At 40.2% G+C, this 9,881-nt stretch overlaps 1 protein-coding gene across 1 annotated transcript; it reads right to left on the reverse strand.

Moving 5' to 3' along the window:
- Nucleotides 1-3,513: 3,513 nt before the first annotated feature.
- Nucleotides 3,514-4,596, reverse strand: LOC127081162 (uncharacterized). The gene has a single exon (XM_051021445.1). The coding sequence runs from the start codon at nucleotides 4,594-4,596 to the stop codon at nucleotides 3,514-3,516; it is 1,083 nt and encodes a 360-aa protein (XP_050877402.1).
- Between the last annotated feature and the right edge of the window lie 5,285 nt (nucleotides 4,597-9,881).

Below are 9,881 nucleotides of genomic sequence, written 5' to 3' on the forward strand. Positions count from 1 at the left end.
AATTATTAATTTAATTAAATAATTGAAAATTTTATTATTATTATTATTTTTTTTGAATTATTATTATTTTGGAATAATAATTATTATTTGGAAAATATATATAAGATGGAATTAAGGAAAAAAGTCCCATTGGGAGTAAAAACATTTCACGTGAAAAACAGAGAAACGATCGTGAAAGAGGAAAGGGCAAAGAGACAGAGCAAGGGCTGAAGGTTGAAGAGAGAAGAGTTTGGAGCTTAAAGATTCGTCGATTAACTCAGGTAAGGGGGGTTTATCGTCGATTAATGGGTATTTTGGGATAATATGTCATGGGTAGTGATAAGCCGTTAATTTGACCCTAATTGGGATTTGTAAATGTTGAAATGTTGTGGGATGAACTGTGCTGAAAGTTGAAATTAAATTGGTATTTGTGTGAGTAATGTTTTCCCGATCGTATAGCTTTTTACGGAATCGGAATCGGAGGTCCGGAAGTCCTCCAAAGGCGGAATTCTGCATTCTGCCGTGTGTTAGCGCAGGAATCGTTGTTTGGTCTGCGTTAACCGGTTAACCCAGGGTGTTAACCGGTTAACACTGTATTGAAATGTGAAAATATTGAGTTTTGCCTGCGTTAACCGGTTAATCCAGGGTGTTAACCGGTTAACGCTGTTGCGTTTTGCCAGAAAGTGAGTTTTGCCTGCGTTAACCGGTTAACCCAGGGCGTTAACCGGTTAACACTGTTGCAGAGTGAAAAATTATTGTTTTTAAATGTGGTGTACCTAATTGAGGGTTGGCCTATGTTGCTTATGGTGTAATAGGGATAAATTCCCGCTGTTTTGAGCAGTATATGCAATATTGAAAATGTACTAATATTGTGATTGTTGTTTGGCATAATCTGACATGCTTATGTGATGAAAGATTGATGATGTATAATGATGTACATGATGCTGTGAATGTATATATTATGCATGTATGTGTGAATGGACTGTTGTATGGCTCAGAGTGTGAGCATATGTTTATTCTTGAATTATTGTTGATGTTGCATTGCTAGATGATTAGCATGCATGGCATAGCCTTCGGGGCTGTAGCTAATTCCCATAGTGAGGAATTAGTGAGTGAACCATTGTGGGTTTGTTGTTGATGTTTGCATACTAGATGATTAGTGTGCATAGTCTAGCCTTCGGGGCTGTAGCTAATTCCCATGGTGAGGAATTAGTGAGTGAGTCACTAGGTCTCAAATGAGTGGGACTAGTGAGCTTAGTAGCCGTATCTGGAGGGATCGGTGAGCTTGAACTATATGTTCAAGAATAGTCGGTACCGCATGTGTAGAGTCTCATTGCATAAAAATATGTATGGCGTATAATATGAATGGATGTGTTCCAATATTATACGTGTGTTGTGTTGTTGTTAAGTATGATTTGAGATTATACTGGTATTGTATATTGATGTTGAGTATGATGTTTAAGCCAATGAGCTATTACTGAATGTGTATTGCAATTAGGGCGATTGATGTGTTAATTACTTGGCATTACATGTTGTTTTATAATGCTTATTATATTGATTGAGGAACTCACCCTTACAACTATTTTTCAGGTAACGAGAAATGAGTTGAGTAGAAGCAAATGCTTGGAGTCTAGTGTAGTCTCCCTAGTGGGTCATGCTCTGATAGATGTAACATCGGGCGGGAAAACTTTGACTATTGTTGTTGTTGTTGAACTAAATTACATGTGATGTTACATGTTTTGCATGATTGAGTTGATCTCTATCCGCTGCGTAATTGTGCAAATACTTTATATTTAAATTAAATAAAAGAGCATGATGGTTATATTGTTTAAATGGTGGAATGTTTGTGTGACACCCTTGGTGCACTATTACTCTGATTATATGTTTATTATTTTAATTAATTTTGGGGTATTTTAGAAGGGTGTTACAAGCCTCGGTAGTCCTCTTCATCATTAGGGAGGTCGTCAGGGACCTGACCCTGGTTGTCGTCTGGCTCAGCAACATTAACCGAAGTAGTTTGGAGAGTGGGGAGAGCCCACGGGAAACCAATGTTCCCAGCAGCAACAGCGAAAGCAAGAGTCGAGTGAGGGAAGAAAGCTCTCCCATTGGCGAGACTAGCAACAAGGTGTGGGGGAATTCCCCACGGGTAGGCAGCAGCAAGCCTAGCAGGGTCCATGGTGACCACCTGACGGTTCCTAGAATTAGGCACCATAGTTTCTGCCGGAGTGCCGAGGTAGTGCCAGCAGCAGCATCAGGAATGGTCACCCCAGCAACACGGGTGACGTTGGCAGCAACAGAGGCAGGGTTCCTCTGAGACTGGAGGATCTCGAGGATGGTCTCCATGTTCCCCCTGAATAGGTTCATCTCACCTTGCACCTGGGCAAGGGATTCGCGGACAGCAGCATTGTCAGCTTCGTATTCAGCCATAATTCTGGACTTGTTGGAACGTGTGTAGTACAGATGACGAGTCGTCGTTGTTGCTATAGAAAAATGGAAAGTGTAAGCATTTTGTTTTCTGACGGCTTTTGGCAAGTAAATGCGTGGATGCATGTATGTATGCAAAAAAGATTTGATATATGCATTCATCATTATTATTATTTTTGTAAAGGAAACAATTCCAGGGAATCCGCGAGTTTATTTAACACAAGCAATTATGGAGCGAATAAAGAGAGACAGTTTATGAAGCCAATAATCGAGAAACTATTTTATTCAATGTCAATAAAGAAACATGCAAGTACATCAAACAAATGCCCATCGGCTACACGAAGGTCACATTAGTCCTATCAGATCTCAATCTAGTGGAATACAAGCGACTAGAAGCAATTGGATAACAACTTTTCATAGTAAGCCTGGGATTTGGGGGACAGGAAAGCGCCCCATTTTCCCAACATTGCACTCCCTTCAGGTGGGGGGTTGTGAACTGGCTTGCTTGGCATGTTGTTTGCAATTGTCTTCCCTCGGTTGAAGGGGTCTTCAGGATGCTTGTTCAACGGCGTGTTGCTGTCTTTCAGGTTCCCATGTGATTGCCCCTTCAACTCTTGGATCTCTTCTATCCTCTGATTCAGCTCGTATTGATTTTGGCGAAGGGTGACTTCTAGTTGTTTGTTACGGCTTCTCTCATCCTTCAACTCATTCTTACAAGCTTCTAGCAGGATTTGAAGTTTCTTCATTTGCTTCATGTGTTCTAGTTCTGCTTTACCGGCTCGGCATTGGGCTTCGGCTAACTGCTTCTTTTTGGTTGTCAGGCTGGCATAAGTCCCTTTGAGGGTGTCATCCACTTTGAGTCTTTTGAAAAACTCTGTCTGTACCTCATCATCTGCTTGACGAACTCAGTCTCTCTTCTGATTCAGATTGAATTTTCAGGTTTCCTTCTCCAATGAGGTCTTAGAAAGCTTAGATTTGAGATCGTCATTCTCTTTCTCTAGGGTCTTGATAACCTTCTTCAATTCATCTACTTCAGAATTTGGTTGGTTCTCTGGCTCAGGAGGTTGGAGGTTCATGGATGGTTCGGGCGGGAACGGCAACAAGACCTCACTAACTCTTCTCTTGACCCAACTGGTGTAAGCTTCCTTGGCGATACAATTTTTCTTTCCCATCTCTGCTCTTCCTTGAGGACAAATCGACCCAGGCCTTGACATTTTTCTTGATCAGCTCGGGCTCTTCGACCCCTTCGTATAAAACAAAACCCTCTACACTTTCGAGATCAGGTTTGTCCACCATAGGATATCCAAGTTGCCGCAATGCTAACCTCAGGTTGTAGTTGATTCCTCCCTTTGTACCAAGAAGAGATACATTAGGAAAATCCCTACAATTGAGGATTAGCTTGACACCACCGTACACTCGAGAATACCAAGGGATGTCTTCGGCTTTTAAGGACATGATCCGCTGGGACCTTTTCAAGTTATCTTTGTTCTCAATGAAAGGACCTTTGTTGGGTAGATGCGAAATAAACCATATATACAGCAAAGGGGTGCAACAAACGATAATCCCTTTCTTCTTCTGGGTTCTCACATGGATTGAATAGTAAGTATCAGCAAGAAGTGTGGGAATCGGATTCTGAGTCAAGAAGATGTGAATAGCAGCCAAGTCTACGAGCTCCTCCATATTTAGAAACAAGATAATCCCATAGATAAGTAAAGCTAGATGGGCGTTGAAGGGCATCCAACTCCCAGCTTCAACGAAGGTGATAGATTTGTCTACGAGAAACTTAAAGGTGAAGCCATGGATTCCACCCTTTGGTTTCAGGTTCAATTCTATTTCCTTATTTCCCATATGCAGAGCTTCAGCAAGTTCTCGATATTCAGGAAGTTCCTTAGTGCGGATGTAGGGCACTTGGTTCTTAATCTTAATACCCAGAATATGAGAGTATTCTTCCAATGTCGGCACTAGCTGGTAATCTTGGAAAGTAAAGCACCTTAGTGGTGGATCGTAGAACTGCACCAAGGTGTGCGCAATGGTGATGTTGACCTCGGTGTTCAGAATACACAGAAGGTTACCATATGCTTCCTTGAAGGCGTCTTTGTGAGTCAGGTCTAAACGTGCCCCTTGTCCTCTCAACACAGCCAAGTGAGGTTCCACAAACTTGTAATTGTGGATGCTCTTTCTCTCGGGATTCATGCTTCACCTCAATTGCTTGGTAAATAGACTGGACTCTTGGATTCCTGGGAAAGACATGCATATGCAAAAATTTGGTCATGATGAATGATAATGTAATGATGAGATGATAATAAGTCACATGGACTCGAAACTCTGGCAAGTTTTGGATAATCTGTAAGTGCCACATGTTGCAAGCTCAAAAGTTCGACGTAGCATGAGTATCAAGGTAGGTAGAGTCTATGGTTTCCTACAATAAAAACCCATATCCCCCTCACATGCGTGGAATGTGCTCCAAGGTGGTCCCTAGAAGGTCTCCCAGAGCCATCGACTCGAAATGAAAATACCATGTCGTAGTGAATACTCATAGGACAAAAGTACTTCCAAGTGAATCTAGTCTGGGTGTGGTTCTCGTGACACCCAACGCGCGAAACTCAGGTGTAGACGACTATCCACGAGTCTAACCTATGTGTATACTAAGCTCGGGTATAGAGCTTTCCTCTCATGTAGTATAACCCATCCCAACAACAATGTAACAGATATATCCATAATATAAAGAGAATAAGAAATGTGATAAATAAAAGCGAGTATAACTATGAGTTAAGCACATAAACTAGCGAGGGAACAACCTAAACTAGGCTCGACTCCTTTTAGCGACTAGGAAATACTCTCAATAACGAAGTATCCCTAATAGAGTTCCCAGCTGAAGCTAGCGGAAATATACTCGAACGTATCGCACGCTCGAACATACAACAGAGTCGCCATCGAACTTTATTTATCCCCAAAGTGAAGGGAAAACATCGATAAAACCCGGGGGAAAGAGATATACTGGGTAAGGAAGTCGGTTATGCAAGGGGAAGGTATTAGCACCCCAAACATCCATGGTACTCCATGGGAACCGTTTTGATTTTTCTCGCTCGAATAGGTGTTATCTACATATTACTCGCAAAAAGAATAAGGGGAAAGGAAAGGCAATAGATAAAGTGCTAGGTGAGGATTGGGGCCCTCATGCCCATGTATCCTCATAGTGCAATGAGGAATTCAGAGCTCCGTAGTTCAGAGAACTAATGGAGGAGATGAAAAGAAGAGTGATTAAAGGTATGGTCTGAACCAAAGAATTGTATGATTTGAACTCCAACAAGGGGTGAAAATATGAACTCAAGAGTAAAACTGGTATGAACAAACAAGTGAGGGGTCTAAGACATGGTATCACTGTATTGGAATAACCGAAAAGAAAGGGTTGCCTAAACACGGTTGCAAAGTACGTAAGGAGATTTTTGTCTAAGCTACAAGGTCTGACAAGACAAACAAATCGGCTCTTGGTTCACAAAAAGGGTGCAAGATGGAGCACAAAGGGATATTGTATTCGGCTCAAAGAATAGGTATATCACATCGAGTGAATGAAGGTAGAATACGAAGGTAGCATGGAAATGAATAGAGTGAAGTGACCCAAAGTCACAGAATAATATATCTGGTGATAATTGATTGAAAATGTATAGTTTGAAATCAAAAGGTGAAAGGTGTATTGGAATCCATAGGAGAAATGGAAGTTGTACCATAGAGGGAAAGGTGGCATGAACCACAAGTGAGGGGTCTAAGACATGGTATCACTATATGGTTGGCCGAAAAAGAAGGAATTAAATGTCTTGGTACAAGCCAAACAACTCTAGGTACAAAAGCGGACTATTCATTAGGCGTCCTAAAAGGGTATGTATGGAATTCCAAAGAAAGTGTATTTCGATGTCAAAGGTATAATATGTCACTGTGTGAACGATTTATGATCGAAGATAGATAATGGATAGTGAAAAATATGGATGATGCCCTAAGGCGGAAGGAATAATTAGAAGTATGCTCGCCAAGGATTCGCATCCTCGTGCATACGAATTCTCATTGTGCAATGAGAAAATAAGAGCAATCGTAGTTCGGAACTACGAGAATAGAGAGAGGGATGTTTGTCTAAGCAACAGGGACTTACAAGACAAACACTTATTCAAGGAAGAAATATAGTACTGGAGTGCAAGGAGTAGTGTATCACTTGCTGGGGAATTGATGATTCGAGATCAACTCAGGATAGTATCTTGGATCCAGGAGGAGGATAAACTCTTAATCGAAGAGTAAAGTAGCGTGTTAGACGAAAAATAATAAATTAAATGTTTGGGATAAGATCCAAACAACCCTCGATTGAAGAGATGGACTATCATCAGGACGTCCTAAAAGGATATACACGGAATCCAAGGAGAAATATGATTGATCTAAAAAAGATGGTATAGATTGCATGAATGAAGAATGATTGCTTGATAAATAGGGTGGCTCGCGAAGAAACTGGATTCTCCTGCCTACATATCCTCATAGTGCAATAAGGAAATCAGAGCTTTCGTAGTTCAGCCCATTAGGGCTGAAAACAAGATGATGGAGGCAAACGAAAATGGATGGTTGAGATTGAAATGATTTGAATGGAATGATTGAGAATTGAATAGAATAAAGAATGGATAGACTTGATAGTTACTGGATGACGAGAATCACACTAACTTTCAAGTGGAGAGAGAAGAGTCTTTGTAGTTGTTTCTCGCAATGATAAAGACCTTATCAATCGTTCGACTCAAACCGTACTAAAGTCTATGAATGAAGGTGAATACGATGAGCATTGGGTCATATGTCCCATACCCAAAGATACTCAGAATGGGGGTAGGAATACTCCAGTCCCACTCCTTCTCCGTTACTTAAGGCTCGTATCGTACAACTTGATTCATGATTGATAAGTTGTTGATGTTGTCCTTGCTTTTGTTGCTTTTGCTTTTGTTGTGAAGAGAGAGACTTGTCAATCGTATGGTTAGAATTGTGCTAAAGTCTATGAATACAGGTGAATACGATGAGCGCTGGGTCATACGTCCCATACCCAAAGATACTCAGAATGGGGGTAGGAATACTCCATTCACACTCGTTCTCCATTGCTTAAGGCTTGTGCACACTCTTCTAACTTTGATTTAACAAGTGTTGAAGATGGCACCTTTGATGTGCTTGAATAATTCGCTGCTTGGTATGACTGAGGATGCCTTGATTGAAGATCTTGTCTTGAGGCCTTGAGCTCCACAACTTGGAAGAAAAGTCTTATTAAGTGATCAAGGGTCTTTTGGCCACTTAACTTAGACTGTGGGATTATACAAGTTCAAAGGATTTAATTAATCAAAATTGCTTTTGATCAATTTAATCATGGGTTTTAATCTGGTTTTGTGGGGAACTAAGTTTGGATCTAATCACAGTTAGTAATTGTTAGAAACTATCCTAAGCGATCATGCATTAGAAGTTGATTGAATATTCTAAGTTAGAAGTCCTAAGGGAGCATGTCAAAATTGGTCAAAATCATGATTAAAAATCTATGTTAAGTCCTACAATTATTAGGAAATGATTGAATTCTAATCCTAAGGGGAGCTTGCAATTTTAACACAAAAATACCAAAATAAGCCCATAAGGGCACAATGGGCATTTACCAAAATATGTCTAATTTTATGGTCCAAAGTTGATTAACCCAATGTTGAGAAATGTTAAGATTATAAAATCTAATCAAGCCTAATTGTTCCTAATTAGAAAATTCTAACTAAAACCCTAATTGAAATTCTAATTAAAAGTCCTAATTAATTCTAATGGAAATCCTAATTAACTCCTAATATGCTAATTAAATCCTAAAACCAAGATTTACTATCCTAATTAATCTAATATTATCCTAATTAGCCTAATTAAATGTAAAACAAAAATAAAATAAAATAAACAAATAAAAATGGAAAATAGGGTGTAATTGGCAAATGGGGTGTGAATTGGAATCCGGGTTAATGGGTTGCCAATTGAGCCCATTAGTGGTTTTTGTTAATTCAGCAAGAATCCAAAAATAGGGCGTATGCGTAGTAAAAGGGAAAATGGGCTCCTTGAGCCCAAACAAATCTCAACACTCTAAACAGGGGGGTGTACGCAGTGAAAATGCGTGGTGAACTAGTAACAATGCTAATGGGCCTGATGAAGCCCATTTTCAATTTCTTCATTAGCCACTGGGGTGTATAAGCAATGGTGGAGTTTGAAACGTAATTCAGCGGGCCTAAAAGGTTAAGCCCAATTACATCTCCCTGTTGAATTGCCCAAGTCAACAGGTTTGAACTGAATTCCAACGCGCACTAAACTCCCTCTAAGCCTCACTGTCTGTTGACCAAAGACCACCGCACCAGCGACTGTCACCGGCGACGGTGGCGACCTATCCTAAATCACCACCACCATTGGATGCACGAAGCTATGCTAAACATGGATATGGAAACGGATTTGGGAAATGGTTCTCGGATTGGTCGAATCGAGCCTAAATAGTGGAAGAACCCTAGCCTCTCAAAGTCAAATTAAATGACGCTTGTCCTGAATCAACCTCTACCACCCTAGGGCTTTCACTCCCTAGCCTAGATACTACACTTTAGTATGCTCCATGTAAGAAAATGTTACAGAAGATAGAGTGGACTTACCGGAGAAGACGATCGGAAACTTCAACATGTGAGTTCTTGATCTCGATTTGCACGTTCCTTCAACCTCTTTCTTCTTCTTCTTCTTCTTCTTCTTCTTCTTCTGGATTGAGAAAGGTGAGCAATGCAGTGGTTAAGCTCAAGCTAAATTAAAGCTTCAAGGTGAAGCTTCAATGGCTTTTTTGTGAGAGAATGAGAGAGCTTTGGTGAGGGTGAGGGAAGAGATTATAGAGAGAGTGAATTCGCGCAAAATGCTAAGGCCCCTGAAAATGAGAGAGTTGAATCTCTTAAATAGATTTTAGGTTTGGAACTTGTTAGCTTTGGATTTAGGTATGGAGTTGGTTAAACATGGTTTGGAGTTAGTTGGACTCAACTCACTGAGTTAATTGAAAACTCAGTTAGTTATGTGAGAGAAACTCAGTTAGTTATGTGAGTTGATGTTGGTTAGTGAGTAGGTGATCTTGAAGTTTGACTGGCCACTGCAGGTTAAAATCATATTACAATCATGTTGAAATGATTTTGATGACCTGTTATTCATGTTGCAGGTTAGCCCTAAGTGACCTTGATAATGGATATTTTGAAGAGTGAATGTTAATGGTTTTAAGGCATAAACTGGTTGCAGCAGGTGACATAGTAAATTGGAATTAGGAGATGAGGTCATTAGATCAAAGACAACATGTTGAACTGGTAACTGTTAGATGCAAATGTGATCTTTTTCTCATGCTTTGGTTCAATGTTTCATGAGTTCAATTTCCATGGTATGTATTCAAATCCTTGTCTTTTCTTGTTTCCTTTATTGCAGCAAGTTTGGCCTAT

Source organism: Lathyrus oleraceus, chromosome 5 (assembly GCF_024323335.1).
Source record: "Lathyrus oleraceus cultivar Zhongwan6 chromosome 5, CAAS_Psat_ZW6_1.0, whole genome shotgun sequence".
Taxonomy (NCBI): Eukaryota; Viridiplantae; Streptophyta; class Magnoliopsida; order Fabales; family Fabaceae; genus Lathyrus; species Lathyrus oleraceus.

Bases quoted from the DNA above. Each gene is read 5' to 3' on its own strand.
- LOC127081162 (XM_051021445.1), bottom strand. From the start codon at position 4,596: ATGAATCCCGAGAGAAAGAGCATCCACAATTACAAGTTTGTGGAACCT.